Genomic DNA, 22,694 nt, shown 5'->3' on the forward strand with positions numbered 1-22,694 from the left:
GTGACGTGCGACATATGCCTAGTTTCCTGAAACGAGTCACATATTAAGACGTACAAGGGTCCCTCCTACGCACACACAAACACACTAAAGATAGGACCACGCTCACATAGCTATGCTATTAATGTACCACCACCCACACACACACTGCTGACCTCGTTCAGACCCATTCAGTTGGGGGTGGGTCACTGTCAGGGCGAGGGAAATGGTTTCTACCGCGTGACTCTGACTGTCAATCAGCCGCAGTGGGGGTTTCTGCTCAACAGAACAAGATCCAGGGCTCGCCTACTTGGATGGTTATGTGAGCACACGTCGACAGCTCAACATGTCCCCTTTGCTGTTATTCTTAGCTCTGTTCCATGTTCCCCAGACACAATGATAAATAACACAGTGCCTACATCTTAAATAGTTGCAAAGTTGCATCCCCCCCCCCCCTAAAGTGTGCTGGGAGCAGGCTGAACACACAGGTGTTAGTGACAGCATGGCACATTAGAGGAACAGAACGCAGGTGGTGGTGAGGGGACAGTAGCTAACACTGAGCAGCTGGGCCAGTGACCGTGGCCATGGCCTAAGAGTGGGAGACACCCTGAGCCTGTGCTTTATACAAAGTTTACAGGGGCATGCCTTTGACTGGTGCAGGCAAGCTATTTTAAGGCGAAGAGGGGGTGAACAGGAGGGCAGTAAATAATCGAGAAGAACATGTCCTCTTCTTTCTGCCCTCCCATGCAGCCTATACACACCCCACAGGCAGCCTGGGGAAGTAACTCTGATCTGTGTTGGAGGTTCCAGCTGTGAGAGAAGATGCAGTGGGAGGGATGGGTCAGGTCAGCCCCAGCCTCAGCCCCAGCCCCAGCTTCCAGCCCCCACCATCCAGCCCAGGTCCCTGCTGCACAAGGGGAAATGTCACCCTGTATCTCCATGAAAATAACTGATGGGGTCATTGAACATCACACTTGGTTATTGGAAAAGGGGAAAATCTTTCCGCATGAGAAATGTATGGTGCACAGGAGGGGCTCTTCTTATCAGGCAACACTGGGCTTTGGTTCATTTCCCCCACTCTTCTGTAGGTTCAGGAATAAAATCACAGTGCTTAATGTGAGGAATGCAGACTGAGGAGTTTGCTCTTGACCCCAAACTGAACTGCTATCTCCAGGGAAATCTCCATGAAACTGTTGGAGGATACATATTTAACCAAGGGTAGAAGGCAGAGGAGCAGGAGGACAATGGGTGGTGTGTGTGGTGGCTGTGGTGGGGTCACCCAAAGGTTCTGTCAGTTCACAACACTGATGTGATGGAGTGGCACTGCTTGGGATTGATGTTACCTTGTCTTACTCACCAGTGGTATAGCAGCTGCCACTATTGTCAAATCATTTTTAGATTTGTGAATTTCTCACTTGTCTTTTCCCTTCAGACACCCCGGTATGTCAACCATCCCTTCTGTTTCTTCCATCCCCAGGAACAAGGAAAGATTGGTGTGATCTTCAACGTAGGGACAGATGACATCACCATTGGCGAGTCGGCTGTCATAGTTAGCGATGGCAAGTACCATGTTGTGCGCTTCACACGCAGCGGTGGCAACGCCACCCTCCAGGTGGACAACCAACCTGTCATCGAGCGCTACCCGCCAGGTAAGGCATGGGGAAGGACACTTTGAAATGGAGGTGATGGGTGGGAGTGGGGGAGTGGGAGTGGGGGTGGGAGTGGGAGTGGGGGTGGGGGTGGGAGTGGGGGTGGGGGTGGGAGTGGGAGTGGGAGTGCCAGATATGTACATTAAGAGAAAGGGAGGGAGAGGGAGAGAAGCAAATTGATCCAGGCTAACAGGCTGTATTTTGAAAACACAGACATGGAGGAATGTGCATGGTGATTCCAATTCCAGCTCTAGCCATCAGACATAAAATATCATATAAATTCAAGGACAGTTGTTGAATGCGCTTGGCAAGCAAGTCCAAATGGAATTGGAAATGTGCCTTTTGCCATAGAGTAAATGTGGGGTTTTTTCAACACGCTCCAGCGTTCTGTTTTGATATGTGCCATTTCACTATTTTATGTATTCAGAGCACTTTATGGAGTCGCCACATGGAGCGTCCAGATAACTATTGCATAAACAATCTAATAACAATGTGAAAAGGACACATTTTCCTCAAGCTGCCTTGATGGATTTGGATTCTTCACATTAATTGTAGCAGCCAGCTCGGCTGGAGGCAGAGTGGAGCTGAGAATGGGATCTTCACACAGCCTCGGCGCAATGATGGACCCCTCAGCCAAATCTCAGCTCTCGTTTGATTCCCCCCTGCCTGTAAAATTAGCTTTTATATGAGAGCACCGTGGATGTGTGTGTGGCTTGAACGGAGGGAGGAGGAGGTGCTCTCAGAACATTCTGTCGTCTGTTTCTCCCCAAGCCCACATTCTCCCTTTCCATGGCTATTGTCTAACAAATCAACTCCAAAACAATATCTACATTGCATCCTTATGATTCATTGTTATGAGCCAGAACATGTAACTAATATCTAATAATCTGTTTCTTTCCAAATCAAATTTACCAAGCTAACAATAAAGGATTATCCAAAATTGCTCATTTTATTTTCTTGATTGTTAGTTCATGATGGCAATTCACCTCTTCTCTTCTCAACCTACTTAGATATAGATTCTACTTTCACTTCTTCTCGATGAAAGAGAACTCTCGTCTTCTCCACTCCATTCATGTAGCTCCTCAGGAACACATTGTCTGAATATTCAGTACATAATCAGATTATAACATGTCTTGTGTAGTTATTCAATCAGTTGTATGCCCACATTTGGCATAGGCATTTCTTTGTATTGTATATTTATGGTAGGAGGTGTGTGTGTGTGTGTGTGTGTGCGCGTGTGTGTGTTTTTATTTTATATTTGGTACAGGCATTTCTTTATATCTGTTAGGTGTAGAAGACCAGCGTAAAATTAACTGTACGTTACAAAGTTACAGCAGAGGTGTAGTTACAGGACAGCCAAGGTTTTTATCAAGCGGAGAGCGGCTCAAGGCTAGTTTTACCCAAGGTCTTTCATTTTATAATGGCTGTGTCACGCCCTGGCTCTGGGGACTCTTTAATGTTGAGCCAGGGTGTTAGTTTCTATGTTTAGTTTTCTAGGGTTATGTTCTAGATCGTGTGGATCTATGTTGGCCAGGGTGGTTCCCAATCAGAGGCAGCTGATTCTCGTTGTCTCTGATTGGGAACCATACTTAGGCAGCCTGTTTGGCACAGTTAATTGTGGGATCTTGTTCTGTATAGGTTTGTGTTGGTGAACCTTTAGACTTCACGTATCGTTTTGTTGTTTTGTTGTTGGTGTCAAGTACTCATTAAAAGATGTACGCCTATCACGCTGCGCCTTGGTCTGCCTCTTACAACGATCGTGACAGAAGATCCCACCAAAGAAGGACCAAGCAGCGTGTTCAGGAGCAGACACCGGGAAAGGAACTGGAGAAGTTGGCGATGTCCCAGGTGGGCGAATGGTAGTCTTGGGAGGACATGTTCGCGGGCAAAGGGCCATGGGCAAAAGTTATAGCCCTGGCGAGAGAGGAGGTACGGTGCCAACAGTGGGGGGGCACACGGCATGGACGACGGGGCTGCTGGAGGCAGCTACAGGGCGAGTTTGTGGACTAGGAGAGGAGGCCACCAGGTTACGGGGCCCATTGGTCATGAGGGGGAAGGAGAGTGTAGAGGCACGGCGAGAGGTACTGGGGTGTGTTCCCAGTACGGTCCGGCCTGTTCCTGTCCCTCGCACCAAGGCTGTGGTGCGCGTCGCCAGCCCGGTCCGGCCTGTTCCTGCCCCTCGCACCAAGCCTGTGGTGCGCGTCGCCAGTCCGGTCCGGCCTGTTCCTGCTCCCCGCACCAAGCCTGTGGTGCGCGTCGCCAGCCCGGTCCGGCCTGTTCCTGCTCCCCGCACCAAGCCTGTGGTGCGCGTCTCCAGCCCGGTCCGGCCTGTTCCTGCCCCTCGCACCAAGCCTGTGGTGCGCGTCGCCAGCACGGTCCGGCCTGTTCCTGCTCCCCGCACCAAGCCTGTGGTGCGCGTCGCCAGCCCGGTCCGGCCTGTTCCTGCTCCCCGCACCAAGCCAGTGGTGCGCGTCGCCAGCCCGGTCCGGCCTGTTCCTGCTCCCCGCACCAAGCCAGTGGTGCGCGTCGCCAGCCCGGTCCGGCCTGTTCCTGCTCCCCGCACCAAGCCAGTGGTGCGCGTCGCCAGCCCGGTCCGGCCTGTTCCTGCTCCCCGCACCAAGCCAGTGGTGCGCGTCGCCAGCCCGGTCCGGCCTGTTCCTGCTACCCGCACCAAGCCAGTGGTGCGCGTCGTCAGCCCGGTCCGGCCCGTTCCTTCTCCCCGCACCAAGCCAGTGGTGCGCGTCGCCAGCCCGGTCCGGCCCGTTCCTGCTCCCCGCACCAAGCCAGTGGTGCGCGTCATCAGCCCGGTCCGGCCCATTCCTGCTCCCCGCACCAAGCCAGTGGTGCGCGTTGCCAGCCCGGTCCGGCCCGTTCCTGCTCCCCGCACCAAGCCAGTGATGCGCGTCGTCAGTCCGGCACAGCCCGTGCCTGTTCCACCGGTGTCCAGTCCAGCTCCGGCCAGCGGGGCCAGACCAGACCAGGGGCGCTACGGGGGGGTAGCAAGAGAGTGGTGGTCACGCCCGGAGCCGGATACGCCTCCGACGCGGAATGCCCACCCGGCCCCTCCCCTGTTGGGTTTAGTTGGCGCGGTCGCAGTCCGCTCCTTTGGGGGGGGGGGTACTGTCACGCCCTGGCTCTGGGAACTCTTTAATGTTGAGCCAGGGTGGTAGTTTCTATGTTTAGTTTTCTAGGGTTATGTTCTAGATCTTGTGGATCTATGTTGGCCAGGGTGGTTCCCAATCAGAGGCAGCTGATTCTCGTTGTCTCTGATTGGGAACCATACTTAGGCAGCCTGTTTGGCACAGTTAATTGTGGGATCTTGTTCTGTATAGGTTTGTGTTGGTGAACCTTTAGACTTCACGTATCGTTTTGTTGTTTTGTTGTTGGTGTCAAGTACTCATTAAAAGATGTACGCCTATCACGCTGCGCCTTGGTCTGCCTCTTACAACGATCGTGACAGGCTGCCTCATCCACTCTAGCGTGCCACCTCTGGGGCACTAATCCAGTCAGTGATTGGCCAAAATATAATATTAATGTGTGATAGAATGTGAAAGGAGTAGAGCAGTGGAGATAGATGAGAGAGAAAGTTTAGATGACAGTTCAAAGAATTGCCAATTGATTCATTACTACATTTAGCTAACATTAGATGGTTAGATTCTTACCTTTGCCTCTTTTCGGCAGTCTTGTCCAGATCATCATGGCATTTGTAGTTCTTTATGATAGCCACATTAGCAGCTAATTAGCAATTTAGGGGGAAAATACAGGCGAATATATTGATGAAAGTCACCTTGTCCTAGAGAGATTTACACGGTTCTCAAAACGTCACGCCAGGGTAAGCCAACACAAAACCCAGCCCTTATTTTAAGTGTTTCTAAAATGGTGGAAAAACGATTGGAACCATTTCCCTGTTTGATCACTAGGTTTTATGGGTATTATGACTCATACTGTGGTACTCTACTTGAGGCCGAAGTGCGGGATAGCTGACGAGACTACGTCGGAGAGTGGATAAGTAATTGTATTGGTGAACGTGCAATCACTGGAGAATAAACTGGATGAGCTCCGTTCGAGACTATCCTATCAACGTGATCTGAAGTACTGTAATATCCTATGTTTCTCTGAGTCATGGCTGAACAAGGACATGGTAAATATAAATCTAGCTGGTTTTTCTATACATCAGCAGGACAGAACGGTGGCGACTGAGAAGCTCAGGGGAGTTGGTGTGTGTCTCTTTGTTAACAACAGCTGGTGCGTGATCTCTAATATTAAGGAAGTCTCAAGATTCTGCTCGCCTGAGTTAAAATACCTCATGATAAGCTGTAGACCATACTATAGTGTGCAAAGCTGTCATCAAGGCAAAAGGTGGCTATTTGAAGAATCTCAAATATAAAATATATCTTGATTTGTTTAACACTTTTTTGGTTACTACATGATTCCATTTGTGTTATTTCATAGTTTTGATGTCTTCACTATTATTCTAAAATGTAGAAAATAGTAAAAATTAAGAAAATGAGTAGGTGTGTCCAAACCTTTGACTGGTACTGTATATACAGTTGAAGTCGGAAGTTTACATACATTTACATTTACATTTTCGGCATTTGGCAGACGCTCTTATCCAGAGCGACTTACAAATTGGTGCATTCACCTTATGAAAGCCAGTGGGACAACCACTTTACAATATATCAATGGGGGAAAAAGGTATTTAGTCAGCCACCAATTGTGCAAGTTCTCCCACTTAAAAAGATGAGAGAGGCCTGTAATTTTCATCATAGGTACACGTCAACTATGAGGACCATTTGGAATTTTTTTCTCCAGAAAATCACATTGTAGGATTTTTTATGAATTTATTTGCAAATTATGGTGGAAAATAAGTATTTGGTCACCTACAAACAAGCAAGATTTCTGGCTCTCACAGACCTGTAACTTCTTCTTTAAGAGGCTCCTCTGTCCTCCACTCGTTACCTGTATTAATGGCACCTGTTTGAACTTGTTATCAGTATAAAAGACACCTGTCCACAACCTCAAACAGTCACACTCCAAACTCCACTATGGCCAAGACCAAAGAGCTGTCAAAGGACACCAGAAACAAAATTGTAGACCTGCACCAGGCTGGGAAGACTGAATCTGCAATAGGTAAGCAGCTTGGTTTGAAGAAATCAAATGTGGGAGCAATTATTAGGAAATGGAAGACATACAAGACCACTGATAATCTCCCTCGATCTGGGGCTCCACGCAAGATCTCTCCCCGTGGGGTCAAAATGATCACAAGAACGGTGAGCAAAAATCCCAGAACCACACGGGGGGACCTAGTGAATGACCTGCAGAGAGCTGGGACCAAAGTAACAAAGCCTACCATCAGTAACACACTACGCCGCCAGGGACTCAAATCCTGCAGTGCCAGACGTGTCCCTCTGCTTAAGCCAGTACATGTCCAGGCCCGTCTGAAGTTTGCTAGAGTGCATTTGGATGATGCAGAAGAGGATTGGGAGAATGTCATATGGTCAGATGAAACCAAAATAGAACTTTTTGGTAAAAACTCAACTCGTCGTGTTTGGAGGACAAAGAATGCTGAGTTGCATCCAAAGAACACCATACCTACTGTGAAGCATGGGGGTGGAAACATCATGCTTTGGGGCTGTTTTTCTGCAAAGGGACCAGGATGACTGATCCGTGTAAAGGAAAGAATGAATGGGGCCATGTATCGTGAGATTTTGAGTGAAAACCTCCTTCCATCAGCAAGGGCATTGAAGATGAAACGTGGCTGGGTCTTTCAGCATGACAATGATCCCAAACACACCGCCCGGGCAACGAAGGTGTCACGGTTTCGGCCGAGGCTGCTCCTTCTCCTTGTTCGGGCAGGCTTCGGCGGTCGTCGTCTCCGGAAGTACTAGCTGCCACCGTTCTATGTTTCGATGTTTGTTTGGTTTTGTCTGTTTTGTTACACCTGTTCCTTGTTAGTGTTAATTATGCGTCCTATAAGCTCTCTTGGGTTTTGTCATGTGTTGTGTGTAATTGTTCGTTGTCAATTTGGGATGCTAGTTCGTTTATCTCTCTGTATTGTTTTTGAAGAGAGTTCCGCACAGTGTGTGCCTTTTGTTTGTACTATAACCGGTGTGCGTAAAGTTCGCTTGCCTGCCAGGTTGTATTTAGCTGTGTTTGGCTTGTTATTTTTGTCTTCACTAAAGACGTTAGTACGAAGCCTCTGTGTGTCCTGCGCTTGATTCCACACCGCATCTACACTCAACCTTGACAGAAGGAGTGGCTTCGTAAGAAGCATTTCAAGGTCCTGGAGTGGCCTAGCCAGTCTCCAGATCTCAACCCCATAGAAAAATTTGGAGGGAGTTGAAAGTCCGTGTTGCCCAGCGACAGCCCCAAAACATCACTGCTCTAGAGGAGATCTGCATGGAGGAATGGGCCAAAATACCAGCAACAGTGTGTGAAAACCTTGTGAAGACTTACAGAAAACATTTGACCTGTGTCATTGCCAACAAAGGGTATATAACAAAGTATTGAGAAACTTTTGTTATTGACCAAATACTTATTTTCCACCATAACTTGCAAATAAATTAATAAAAAATCCTACAATGTGATTTTCTGGAGAAAAAAATGCTCATTTTGTCTGTCATAGTTGACGTGTACCTATGATGAAAATTACAGGCCTCTCTCATCTTTTTAAGTGGGAGAACTTGCACAATTGGTGGCTGACTAAATACTTTTTCCCCCCACTGTATGTATTATTATTTTTTGGTGGGTGGGGTAGGGGGAGGGTAGAAGGATTACTTTTATAATAATCCCAGGTATTCCTTAAAGAGGGGGGGGTTTCAAGTGTCTCCGGAAGGTGGTGAGTGACTCCGCTGTCCTGGCATCGTGAGGGAGCTTGTTCCACCATTGGGATGCCAGAGCAGCGAACAGTTTTGACTGGGCTCAGCGGGAACTGTGCTTCCGCAGAGGTAGGGGGGCCAGCAGGCCAGAGGTGGATGAACGCAATGCCCTCGTTTGGGTGTAGGGACTGATCAGAGCCTGAAGGTACGGAGGTGCCGTTCCCCTCACTGCTCCATAGGCAAGCACCATGGTCTTGTAGCAGATGCGGGCTTCAACTGGAAGCCAGTGGAGTGTGCGGAGGAGCGGGGTGACGTGAGAGAACTTGGGAAGGTTGAACGCCAGACGGGCTGCAGCGTTCTGGATGAGTTGTAGGGGTTTAATGGCACAGGCAGGGAGCCCAGCCAACAGCGAGTTGCAGTAATCCAGACGGGAGATGACAAGTGCCTGGATTAGGACCTGTGCCGCTTCCTGTGTAAGGTAGGGTCGTACTCTGCGAATGTTGTAGAGCATGAACCAACAGGATCGGGTCACCGCTTTGATGTTAGCAGAGAACAACAGGGTGTTGTCCAGGGTCAAGCCAATGTTCTTTGCAATCTGGGAGGAGGACACAACAGAGTTGTCAACCATGATGGTGAGATCATGGAGCGGGCAGTCCTTCCCCAGGAGGAAGAGCAGCTCTGTCTTGCCGAGGTTCAGCTTGAGGTGGTGATCCGTCATCCACACTGATATGTCTGCCAGACATGCAGAGATGCGATTCGCCACCTGGTTATCAGAAGGGGGAAAGGAGAAGGTGAATTGTGTGTCGTCTGCGTAGCAATGATAGGAGAGACCATGTGAGGATATGACAGAGCCAAGGGACTTGGTGTATAGAGAGAATAGGAGAGGGCCTAGAACTGAGCCTTGGGGGACACCAGTGGTGAGAGCACGTGGTGCGGAGACAGATTCTCGCCACGCCACCTGGTAGGAGCGACCTGTGAGGTAGGACGCAATCCAAGAGTGAGCCGCGCTGGAGATGCCCAACTCGGAGAGGGTGGAGAGGAGGATCTGATGGTTCACAGTATCAAAGGCAGCAGATAGGTCTAGAAGGATGAGAGCAGAGGAGAGAGGGTTAGCTTTAGCAGTGCGGAGAGCCTCCATGACACAGAGAAGAGCAGTCTCAGTTGAATGACCAGTCTTGAAACCTGACTGGTTTGGATCAAGAAGGTCATTCTGAGAGAGATAACAAGAGAGTTGGCTAAAGACGGCAAGCTCAAGAGTTTTGGAGAGAAAATAAAGAAGTGATACTGGTCTGTAGTTGTTGACATCAGATGGATCGAGTGTAGGTTTTTTGAGAAGGGGTGCAACTCTCGCTCTCTTGAAGACGGAAGGCACATAGCCAGTGGTCAAGGATGAGTTGATGAGCGAGGTGAGGTAAGGGAGAAGGTCTCCGGAAATGGTCTGGAGAAGAGAGGAGGGGATAGGGTCAAGCGGGCAGGTAGTTGGGCGGCCGGCCGTCACAAGTCGCAAGATTTCATCTGGAGAGAGAGGGGAGAAAGACGTCAAAGCATAGGGTAGGGCAGTGTGAGCAGGACCAGTGGTGTCATTTGACTTAATAAATGAGGATCGGATGTCGTCAACCTTCTTTTCAAAATGGTTGACGAAGTCATCCACAGAGAGGGAGGAGGGAGGGGGAGGAGGAGGATTCAGCAGGGAGGAGAAGGTGGCAAAGAGCTTCCTAGGGTTAGAGGCAGAGGCTTGAAATTTAGAGTGGTAGAAAGTGGCTTTAGCAGCAGAAACAGAGGAAGAAAATGTAGAGAGGAGGGAGTGAAAAGATGACAGGTCGGCAGGGAGTCTAGTTTTCGTACACCTTAGCCAAATACATTTAAACTCAGTTTTTCACAATTCCTGACATTTAATCCTAGTAAAACATTCCCTGTCTTAGGTCAGTTAGGATCACCACTTTATTTTAAGAATGTGAAATGTCAGAATAATAGTAGAGAGAATGATTTATTTCAGCTTTTATTTATTTCATTACATTCCCAGTGGGTCAGAAGTTTACATACACTCAATTAGTATTTGGTAGCATTGCCTTTAAATTGTTTAACTTGGGTCAAACGTTTTGGGTAGCCTTCCACAAGCTTCCCACAATAAGTTGGGTGAATTTTAGCCCATTACTCCTGACAGAGCTGGTGTAACTGAGTCAGGTTTGTAGGCCTCCTTGCTCGCACACGCTTTTTCAGTTCTGCCCACACATTTTCTATAGTATTGAGGTCAGGGCTTTGTGATGGCCACTCCAATACCTTGACTTTGTTGTCCTTAAGCCATTTTGCCACAACTTTGGAAGTATGCTTAGGGTCATTGTCCATTTAATAATAATAATAATAATATGCCATTTAGCAGACGCTTTTATCCAAAGCGACTTACAGTCATGCGTGCATACATTCTTTTTTTGTGTATGGGTGGTCCCGGGGATCGAACCCACTACCTTAGCGTTACAAGCGCCGTGCTCTACCAGCTGAGCTACAGAGTACCATTTGGAATCCCCATTTGCGACCAAGCTTTAACTTCCTGACTGATGTCTTGAGATGTTGCTTCAATATATCCACATAATTTTCCTTCCTTATGATGCCATCTATTTTGTGAAGTGCACCAGTCCCTCCTGCAGCAAAGCACCCCCACAGCATGATGCTACCACCCCCGTGCTTCACGGTTGGGATGGTGTTCTTCGGCTTGCAAGCGTTCCCCTTTTTCCTCCAAACATAACGATGGTCATTATGGCCAAACAGTTATATTTTTGTTTCATCAGACCAGAGGACATTTCTCCAAAAAGTAAGATCCTTGTCCCCATGTGCAGTTGCAAACCGTAGTCTAGCTTTTTTATGGCGGTTTTGGAGCAGTGGCTTCTTCCTTGCTGAGCGGCCTTTCAGGTTATGTCGATATAGGACTCATTTTACTGTGGATATAGATACTTTTGTACCTGTTTCCTCCAACATCTTCACAAGGTCCTTTGCTGTTGTTCTGGAATTGATTTGCACTTTTCCCACCAAAGTACGTTCATCTCTAGGAGACAGAACACGTCTCCTTCCTGAGTGGTATGATGGCTGCGTGGACCCATGGTGTTTATACTTGCGTACTATTGTTTGTACAGATGAACGTGGTACCTTCAGGCGTTTGGAAATTGCTCCCAAGGATGAACTTGTGGAGGTCTACAATTTTTTTTGATTTTCCCATGATGTCAAGCAAAGAGGCACTGAGTTTGAATGTAGGCCTTGAAATACATCCACAGGTACACCTCCAATTGACTCAAATGATGTCAATTAGCCTATCAGAAGCTTCTAATGCCATGACATCATTTTCTGGAACTTCCCAAGCTGTTTAAAGGCACAGTCAACTTAGTGTATGTAAACTTCTGACCCACTGGAATTGTGATACAGTGAATTATAAGTGAAATAATCTGTCTGTAAACAATTGTTGGAAAACGTACTTGTGTCATGCACAAAGTAGATGTCCTAACTGACTTGCCAAAACTATAGTTTGTTAACAAGAAATGTGTGGAGTGGTTGAAAAACGAGTTTTAATGACTCCAACCTAAGTGTATGTAAACTTCCGACTTCAACTGTACATACACAGTACCTTCAGAAAGTATTTACACACCTTGACTTTTTCCACATTTTGTTGTGTTACAGCCTGAATTTAAAATGGATTAAATAGAGATTTTTTGGGGTCAATGGCCCACACACAATACCCCATAATGTCAAAGTGTAATTATGTTTTTACATTTTTTTACAAATTAATTAAAAATGAAAAGCTGAAATGTCTTGAGTCAGTAACCCCTTTGTTATGGCAAGCCTAAATAAGTTCAGGAGTAAACATGTGCTTAACGAGTCACATAATAAGATGCATGGACTCACTCTGTGTTCAATAATAGTGTTTAACATGATTTTTGAATGACTACCTCATCTCTGTACCCCACACATACAATTATCTGTAATGTCCCTCAGTCAAGCAGTGAATTTCAAACACAGATTAAATCACAAAGACCAGGGAGTTTTCCAATGCCTCGCAAAGAAGGACACCTATTGATAGATGGGTAAAAAAAAAGCATTGAATATCCCTTTGAGCATGGTGAAGATATTAATTACACTTTGGATGGTGTATCAATACACCCAGTCACTACAAAGATACAGGTGTCTTGCCTAACTCAGTTGCCGGAGAGGAAGGAAAACGCTCAGGGATTTCACCATGAGGCCAATGGTGACTTTAAAACAGTTACAGAGTTGAATGGCTGTGATAGGAGAAAACTGAGGATGGATCAACAACATTGTAGTTACTCCACAGTACTAACTCAATTGACAGAGTGAAAAGAAGGAAGCCTGTACACAATAACAAATATTGCAAAACACCAATACTGTTTGCAACAAGGTACTAAAGTAATACTGCAAAACAATGTGGCTAAGCAATTAACTTTTTGTCCTGAATACAAAGTGTTATGTTTGGGGCAAATCCAATAAAACCCATTACTGAATACACTCTCCATATTTTCAAGTATAGTGGTGGCTGCATCATGTTATGGGTATTAGAGGCTGCTGCTGCCTATTGAAATCACTGGCCACTTTAAGAAATTGAACACTAGTCATTTTAATAATGTTTACAGTCACTTTAATAATGTTTACATATCTTGCACTACTCATCTCATATGTATATACTGCATTCTATTCTATAATATTATACTTATCTTAGTCCATGCCGCTCTGTCATTGTCATTGCTTGTCCATATATGTATATTTTCTTAAATTCCATTCCTTACTAGTTTTGTGTGTATTAGGTATATGTTGTGAAATTGTTAGATATTACTTTTTAGATACTACTGCACTGTCGGAGCTAGAAGTACAAGCATTTCGCTACACCCGCTATAACATCTGCTAAACACGTGTATGTGACAAATAAAATTTGATTTGATTTGTAATCGTTAAGGACTGGGGAGATTTTCAGGATAAAAAAGAAACGGAATGGAGCTATAAGCACAGGCAAAATCCTAGAAGAAAACCTAGTTCAGTCTGCTTTCCACCAGACACTGGAAGATTAATTCACCTTTCAGCAGGACAATAACCTAAAACACAAATTGCTTACCAAGAAGACAGTGAATGTTCCCGAGTGGCCGAGTTATTGTTTTGACTTAAATCTGCTAAAAAATCTATGGCAAGACAGGAAAATGGTTGTCTAGCAATGATCAACAACCAACTTGACAGAGCTTGAAGAATTTTGAAAAGAATAATGGGCAAATATTGTACAATCCAGGTGTCCAAATCTGCGTTTCCCAAACTCGGTCCTGGGCCCCCCCCCCCTGGATGCACGTTTTGGTTTTTGCCCTAGCACTACACAGCTGATTCAAATAATGAACCCATCATCAAGCACCCCTTGGGGTCCCCAGGACCGAGTTTGGGAATCGCTGTCTTAGAGACTTACCCAGTAGTTGTGTGCTGGTCAGCTGTTTGTTCAACCGGACCCGCTCGCAATTGCTAATAATCCATCCGCAATCACCCAACTATATGTGATAACCCGCAAAGACTGCAGAACGATTTTTGGACAGGTGGTGCAGGATTTTTTGTTGTTGCCTGATTTAGATATGCTTCTGTTTATAATTTCAGACATTTTGGTAGGCTATTTGTTAATCAAGTTGTCTATAATTAGATACATATAGCTTCTCTTTTGTCATTATATGTTTCCCTAGAAGACTAAATAAACCCTTGCTCAACATATTCATGTAATAGAGCTATAGAATGAATGCTTTAATCTAGTTGACATCGGTAAAATGTTCTCTGTCATCTTTCGCGGAGCAAAGAAGTTTAGGGACTGGGGAGAAAATACATTAAAGCAAAAAAAATATATATGGGACACTTTTGCTGTGCAAAATGTCCAAATGACATCAGTTTGACCGGTTGTAAGGAAAAAGAAGCTGTGACAACAACCCAACGTGTTTCTGATAAGATTTCAGTTCGACTTCCATGCATATTTTATGTGGTTGAAATACTATCAGCTTTTAAGATGCTTTTATTATGAAGACAGCTCCTCTACAGATATTATCTAATTGAGCATCACATTATCTCAAGATGCAAAAAGAAAGAAATCATATTCATCCACTCCTGTTCCCAAGTCCAAATTTCGCCTACATTTGGTGTATCATTTTACTGCAAGAAATGCTTAATTCTGCAGGAGTTAATATTAAGGCTATAGCCCTAATCGCACGGGACTAGTATTACTAGAGAACGTTGGTTATGTATTTATTACCCCAGAATGTCTGTTATTCCAGAGGACGTTTCGGACGGGATGAGTTTTCTTAATTTTTGTATTTTTAATAAATTGACATTTATGATGGAAGCCTGGAGGTTTTTTTCTAGGCGTGAAAATACAGTATTTCAACAAGTCTAGGTGATAACAGGCTACACTGATAACTCGAGATTGGTTCTCAAATTTCTAAACCATACCAAACCATATTTGGTATAGTGTCGCCATAATATGTTGATTGATGAAGTGTGATCATAATCATTAGGATATTTTAGCGATCCGCAGTAGAAGAAGTCCTAAATACCCCCCAGCCTTCAGATGTGAGGTAAAAAGCTAGGCCTTACTTGCACTTGATATGCGTATTTAGGCTATGGATGAGAAAGTGAACTTTTACCAAACGTTTAACTCAGTTGTACGCTGCTTTGCGATCTATTAACAGCAAGGGTTGCAGCAAGGGTTGCATTAGCCCTAAACCCTAAAGCTTAGGTTTATGCGGTAATACCAGATGGCCTAAAATAATTAAAGAAAAACCTCAATGTAGCCTATATAAATTGCACAATAATTATAGATTTATGTATATGTATATTTTTTTTATTTTAGTCATTTAGCAGACGCTCTTATCCAGAGCGACTTACAGTTAGTGAGTGCATACATTTTCATACTGGCCCCCCGTGGGAATCGAACCCAAAACCCTGGTGTTGCAAACGCCATGCTCTACCAACTGAGCTACACAGGACTTTACATAGATAAAAGTCTGTGTGTATGTGTATACTCCGTACTCACATGTATTGACTCAGGGGTGTGAATACTTATGTAAATGAAATATTTCTGTATTTCATATTCAATAGATTTGCAAAAATGTATTGAAACAGGTTTTCACTTTGTCATTATGGGGTATTGTGTGTAGATGGGTGAGAAGAAAAAAATATGTAATCCATTCTGAATTCAGGCTTTAACACAACAACATGTGGAATAAATCAAGGGTTATGAATACTTTCTGAAGCACTGTGTATAGATAGTATATAGATAGATAGATAGATAGATAGATAGATAGATAGATAGATAGATAGATAGATAGATAGATACGTATATATATTTATTTATTTTCAGAGCAACTAACAATTGATTGAAATGTCTGTGTATCAAATGTTCATCCTATCATGAATCACTTTCTTGAAGAATAAGGAACCCTGCTAGGCTACTTCCCTTAACAGTAATAATCACCATAGTAATGTCCTTCCATTAAGATGAGAAAGACCAGAGAATGTCTTCCTGCTATTTACTCAAGCTGTGTTCATGGTTCTAAAGGTTAAACTGTGAATTGATGTTGTCTTTTAAATGCATGCATTGTTGCTCTCTTGCTGTTTTCTCCCAATTACAGTTATATCTCTTCTTCCATTTTGTTTGCATTTAAGCCCTGATGCTTGGCTAAAAAGTTAATAATTACACCAATCCCCACTAAATGAACCAGCTCAGTACTTTATAAATAGAACTAAACACCATTCTAACTAGTGTATCCTTTGTTACTATCCCTTAATAAATACCACTAAGTAAAGCACAAGTTTATTTTAACCTGAAGCTGGGTTAAAATTGATAACTTGCTAAACGTGTTAGCCATGATGCCCTGTCTCTAACCTTGTGATCTTTCAACTTCCAGACTTTAACCTCTAATCTGTCTCTCCAAATTCTTTGAAGGGAACTTTGATAATGAGCGCCTGGCTATTGCTAGACAAAGAATCCCATACCGACTTGGTCGGGTAGTTGACGAGTGGCTACTCGACAAAGGTAAACAAAAAATTAATTAATCCATTAAACAGTTACTAAATCCAGTTAAATCCCTCTGTCTAATCCCTGTAAGAGGTGCAGTGCCAAGAGACAAAGGCGACAAGCAAAGGATCAAATGCTTTTACCTACTGTATGTACGGTATAAAGATACAGATGTCAGCATGTTGGGTTGGGTCTGTTTGGGACTTTGGACTGAAATTGACTGTGGATGGTAGTGATTATGATGGGAATCAGCCATATAACCAATAGCCATTTAGAATAACCTACCTAATGCCATTTAGTATCATGGGCGACAGTACAGTACATCTACCAGGTATCCTTTGCCATCCCCAGACCTTCTGGGAATGCTGCACCTCTTCAGAGATTTTAAAACCAATTAACTAAATAAACATAACCCCTGACTAACCCTCCAAAAAGTCCCTCCTAATTATTGTGTTTAATTAGATGCTGCTGACTTTATTACCTTGTTATTATCTGTTTATTATTCTTGTGACATGAACATCATTACAATGATAAATAACCTGCTAAACAACTGGAATAATTAGCTGGTAAAGGAACATTTAATCTAATGCTGGTGGTTCTTGCAAAAAGGTATTACAGTATCTCACAATAAACCTTCCATTTAAATTCACATCCTGGTCTCTCTAAATTCTCTAAACTGGATGGTTCATGTATAGTCTACACTGCGGTTAATTGGCCATGCTAAAAGCCCCATGCTAATGTGACCCCCACTAAACACCACTATACTCTCCCTACTATACCTCCAGATGATTTCCTTGCATTCTTGGCAACCATATTACAGACATGTTCAGGGACAAAGGGGCTGAGACCCTGGCAGACAGGTAAATTACTGTCACTGCAACACTACATATGATATATAGTTAATCAACGTTCTCCAGATAAGGACTCACATTACATTACCCGCTCTGAACATGCTGATCTCACTGAGTGATGATTTAACAGTAACAGTGCTTATTATCAGTGCTGCTTCGGAGAACGAACACTGATTGGTCCACCAACCTCTGACTGAGAGGATGAATGGGGAAATGCCCAGTCACTAGTTGTCCATCAATTCAGAGAAACGACTTCCTGTGTTTTATGAAGGGAAGTTATGTGCGTACACTTTCCCATGACTCTCCTTTCTCCCATTGCGCTCTGTAAACACACTGATAGCTAAATGAAAGTAAAAGTATACCCAATATTGTGCCATCTTCCCCTTTGCAAAGACTTAACCGATTTGAAAAGCCCCTTTTTTGACCCTATGACCAGGATTAAGCCAAGTCACTAACTCTGCTTTTAAACACTAACCAGTTGATGTACCAAGCTAACATTCAAACTAACCACACCTTACCCTCAGACCATATGGGCCCTTGTCTATGTGACCAATAAGATGTCTGAATAGAAATATACAAAATACAAACCAGAACACTTTGATTGAATTAAACATTCCAGACAAGGTGTTAACATACCTATTATGACATTTTACTAAGGCCCTTCTGAGTCTTTAACATGGTATAACTCATTTTATAAACTGGGTGGTTCGAACCCTGAATGCTGATTGGCTGACAGCCGTGGTATATCAGACCGTATACCACGGATATGACAAAACATTTATTTTTACTGCTCTAATTACATTGGTGACCAGTTTATAATAGCAATAAGGCACTTAGGGGGTTGTTGGTATATGACCAATATACCACGGATAAGGGCTGTATCCAGGCACTCCGCTTTGCGTTGTGCTTAAGAACAGCCCTTAGCCGTGGTATATTGGCCATATACCACACCCCTTCGGGCCTTATTGCTTAAATGTAATTGGATGTCTGCCTGTTTGTGTCTGTCTCTCTCTCTCTCCACTTCTATCTCTTTCTTCTTCTATCTCTCTTTCTCCTCTTCCTTTACCTCACTACAGGACGACAGCTGACCATCTTCAACAGCCAGGCAGAGATAAAGATCGGGGGTCAGGACAAGGGCCGGCCGTTCCAGGGCCAGATCTCTGGTCTCTACTATAACGGCCTGCAGGTGCTGAAGCTGGCATCAGAGAGTGACCCCAGTGTCCAGGCCGAGGGGAACCTGAGGCTGGTGGGAGACTCACTGTCAGTGCTGACCACTGAGACCACCTCCACCACCCCACTGGCTGTCTCCGACATGTCCACCACAATCATGGAGACCACCACCACCATGGCCACCACCACCACCCGCAGGCAACGCTCCCCCAGCATGAGGGAGAGCATCTCCCAGGTCAGAGGGAGGGCCGGGTGGGGGCTTGTGGTCAGGGCAGGGTACTAGGGCCATGTTAATATAATAATAATATAATAATAATATAATAATAATATAATATAATATAATAATATATAATAATGTTGAACATTATTAGTGATCAATGGTGCAAAAGGTGATGTAATGATGGCTAATGACTCAGACTAGCCATTTTATCAGTGTTAACAGTCCCTCATTCAGTAATCCTGGCTTTAACATTGTACTATAAGAAACTGTATGTACGGTCTTCTCCTAATGCTAGAGGTGATTCTGACAGGACTGTGGGTGAGCTAGTGTGAGGGCTAAACAGTAGGCCGACAGCATGTAACCGTTTAGATGGGAGAGTTCTGTGAAGACAGACAGACAGACAGACAGACAGACAGACAGACAGACAGACAGACAGACAGACAGACAGACAGACAGACAGACAGACAGACAGACAGACAGACAGACAGACAGACAGACAGACAGACAGACAGACAGACAGACAGACAGACAGACAGACAGACAGACAGACAGACAGACATTACCAAGAGGTTGGCTGCATGAGACAGATGCTCCGTCTACATTATATCTCATTGACACTCAACAGGCAGACAAATCAGAGAGCACTGCAAAAACAATCCTTAAAGAACACTTTCACAGGAACAATCTCACTGTCTCTCAATTCCCTTGCACATTTTCAACATAACTATGCTGCTTGCCTCTGCCGATAAGAGGCAGAAGTTACTCATTAAAACCAAGAGCTTTTCAATAAGGGAAAACAGACAAAGCACTGGACCTAGACACGTCTTTGAAAATAAGTTAGCTCTCTATTGAAAGTGTTTTTCCAATTGCTGGTTTGTTAAACTCTCATTCCAACGTGAAATATTGTCTACTCTCTATGTTGGCGAAATGTATTCAGTTCCATTTGTGTGTTTTTGTATTGTGCCTTTTAAATGTCATGGTAACAGTGCTCAGTAGTTACAAAACTAGCAGACCCTGTGGAAGTCAACTCCCTCAGAGATGTGATGCACTCTTTCTTTTTTTTCAAATCCCAAAAAGCTAGATTGACAGGGTTTTTAGCAGATGAAGCTACATTATTTTCCTACACTGACTATTATTAGGCCACCACATAGATCCAAGCAGAAGGCCACACCACATTTAGAGTAAGTTGTCAAGAGACCACCATCCTCCGTTCCTCCCATTCCTTGGATTAAACCTTATATGCCTTCGACTTTGTTCATCAAGAGATGAAGGAAGGTCACGCTCAATAACAATTTATGCCAATCACGGCTAAACTGCCTATTTCCATATCCAGCGATCCGGTAGTCATTTGCATGAATGTTGATTAACCTAAATTCAACCCCACGTAGAACCTTGGAGTAGCTTTAATCCAGTCTTGCTGAATGTAAATAGCCCTAGGGAGACCAGGGCCCAGATTCACAAAACACTTCTTACACAAAAACTTAAGAAGCCTCTTAAGAAAAAAATAAGAAGGTCATAAGATAGTTCATAAGTGCAATTCCTCAACAATATCTTAAGATTTAATGATTTTCTTACGAACTTCTCAAATATCTAATTACAAATCTTCTTCAGATGTTTGTTGCTAGGCAACCGTTTTAGCTAGCTATTTAGCTAGCAATGGCAATCATGTTAGCATATTTCTTACTGATATTACTGTTCTAAAACATGTTCTTGTGTTTAAAATAATCAATACTGAAACTTTCAAATGATGTTTGTGAGTGAATAAAAAAAAAAAAATTGCTTTCATGAGCTTTTTCTCTCACTGCCCTGAGTTTAAGTCTAGGGTTTAGTTGTCTTGGAATTAAGAACATTTCCAATAACCTTTTTGAGGAATAGCGACTTTGCTTAACTTTCTTCTTAAGTCTATAGTGGCAGTTAAGAAGATATATGAGAAGAAAGAACGCTGCAGCCTGTCTGGTGTTCAACCTTCCCAAATTCTCTCATGTCACCCCGCTCCTCCGCACACTCCACTGGCTTCCAGTTGAAGCTCGCATCTACTACAAAACCATGGTGCTTGCCTACGGAGCTGTAAGGGGAACGGCACCTCCTTACCTTCAGGCTCTGATCAGACCCTACACCCAAACGAGGGCACTACGTTCATCCACCTCTGGCCTGCTAGCCCCCCTACCTTTACGGAAGCACAGTTCCCGCTCAGCCCAGTCAAAGCTATTCGCTGCTCTGGCACCCCAATGGTGGAACAAGCTCCCCCACGACGCCAGGACAGCGGAGTCACTGACCACCTTCCGGAGACACTTCAAACCCTACCTCTTTAAGGAATACCTGGAATAGTATAACAGTAATCCTTCTACCCCCCCTCCCCCACCCCCCCCATAAAAAAGGGGGGGGTGGTTGTCCCACTGGCTATCCTAAGTTGAATGCACCAATATGTAAGTCGCTCTGGATAAGAGCGTCTGCTAAATGACTTAAATGTAAATGTTTTGTGAATCTGGTTCCCAGCAGAATGTGGCTAACTACCATGCTTGCTCTTTCAACACATGAAAACATAATTTATCATTTATGTTCATGGGCTATCTGAATATTTATATCAACATCAGTCACTTGGAAAGAGAGGTTAGCAAAATAGTAAACAGTACAAATCTAAAATATATTCAAAGTATTACTTTTTTTCTATAACACTCTAAATAGGAGAGACAAACACCTGTGTAATCACTTGGCAATCCTCTCCCCTCTGTTGTGATTAGGATTTATCCTCCTGTTACAGGAGGGGGTCGCAGTTCCGGAGCGACCCACTAGGTGTCTTCCTATGACAACCTTAGGCACCTTCTCACTCACAGTCTGGACTAATCATTATCCTATTGGTGTCACCTGTGTCTACCTGTTCACCTGTGTATTTATGCCCTCACTTCCCTGTGTTCCCTTGCTCTTTTCTCTCTGCTAGTTTCTCGATGCCAAACAGTACTACTCAGTGTCTGATTGCGAGACGTATGTACAGGTACTTGAGAAGTGTTCTCCCTGTTTCATGTTTGCTGTCAGCCTGTTTTTGGAGACCAATTTGCTCCTCCTTTATTTTATTGTGACAAGTCCGTTATTTTGTATCCTGGTTTTGGGACCACCGGTAAAGATCCTTGTTTCACCATCTCTGCCTACTGTCTATCCTGCACCGCACCTGGGTCACACAGAGCCTATATGGACCCAGCGGAGGCAGCACAGTATCGTAACGCATTGGCAACGCAGGGAGCTATGCTGAACCAGCATGACCGCAGCCTGCAGCAGATCACTGAGGATCTCCGCCTACCACCTCCGGAGAGGTACGACGGACGTCCAGAGGGCTGAAGGGAATTCCTCACCCAGTGTTCCCTGGTATTCAGCCTACAACCCTCCTCCTTCCCGACGGAGCAGGGCCGGGTGGCCTACATTATCACTCTGTTGACGGGTCGGGCCCTTTCTTGGGCTACCGCGGAGTGGGAGAGCCAAACTCCGGCGTGCTCCTACTCCTACCAATTCACAAGGTGTTCGACACCTCTCGGGTGATGTCGGGCACGAGGCCGGGAGGCGGCTCACGGCCTGTCGGCAGGGTGACCGTTCGGTGGCGGACTACTCTGTGGAGTTCCGGACCCGGGCTCGAGAGGCAGGATGGGAGGAGGCCGCCCTGGTCGTCCTATCCGCGCAGGGTCTATCGGAGGGGATGAAGGACAAACTCTCCTTCAGGGAGCTGCCTGAGCGACTGGACGGCCTCGTCGACCTCTCGGTGCGGATAGACAATCGGTGTCGTGAGAGGGCGCACAAGAGAGGGATGACGCAAGGCGTCCAGGATGGAGAAGCAGAGACGTCTGTGCCAGGGATGTTGCCTGTACTGCGGCCAGACAGGTTACCACTGCGACTCCCGGAAAATGGGAGGGCTCGCTAATATCGGGAGGATAACCCCAACCCCAGAGACTCCCGGACTTTTCTCTCCGTCAGGGTTCAGTGGGCCCGCAC

The 22,694-nt window shown here is 45.0% G+C and overlaps 1 protein-coding gene across 1 annotated transcript in view; it reads left to right on the forward strand.

Moving 5' to 3' along the window:
* nrxn2a (neurexin 2a) overlaps window positions 1-22,694 on the forward strand; it is a gene marked incomplete at both ends in the record, with an annotated part of 297,857 nt that overhangs the window by 261,400 nt on the left and 13,763 nt on the right. Inside the window, 3 exons of the mRNA XM_084140346.1 lie at window positions 1,454-1,625; window positions 16,404-16,493; window positions 18,403-18,731. Coding sequence (XP_083996472.1) covers window positions 1,454-1,625; window positions 16,404-16,493; window positions 18,403-18,731 — 591 coding nt within the window. The remainder of the gene's footprint in view (window positions 1-1,453; window positions 1,626-16,403; window positions 16,494-18,402; window positions 18,732-22,694) is intronic.

Source organism: Coregonus lavaretus (assembly GCF_964263955.1).
Source record: "Coregonus lavaretus genome assembly, chromosome: 24".
In the NCBI taxonomy this organism is placed as follows: domain Eukaryota; kingdom Metazoa; phylum Chordata; class Actinopteri; order Salmoniformes; family Salmonidae; genus Coregonus; species Coregonus lavaretus.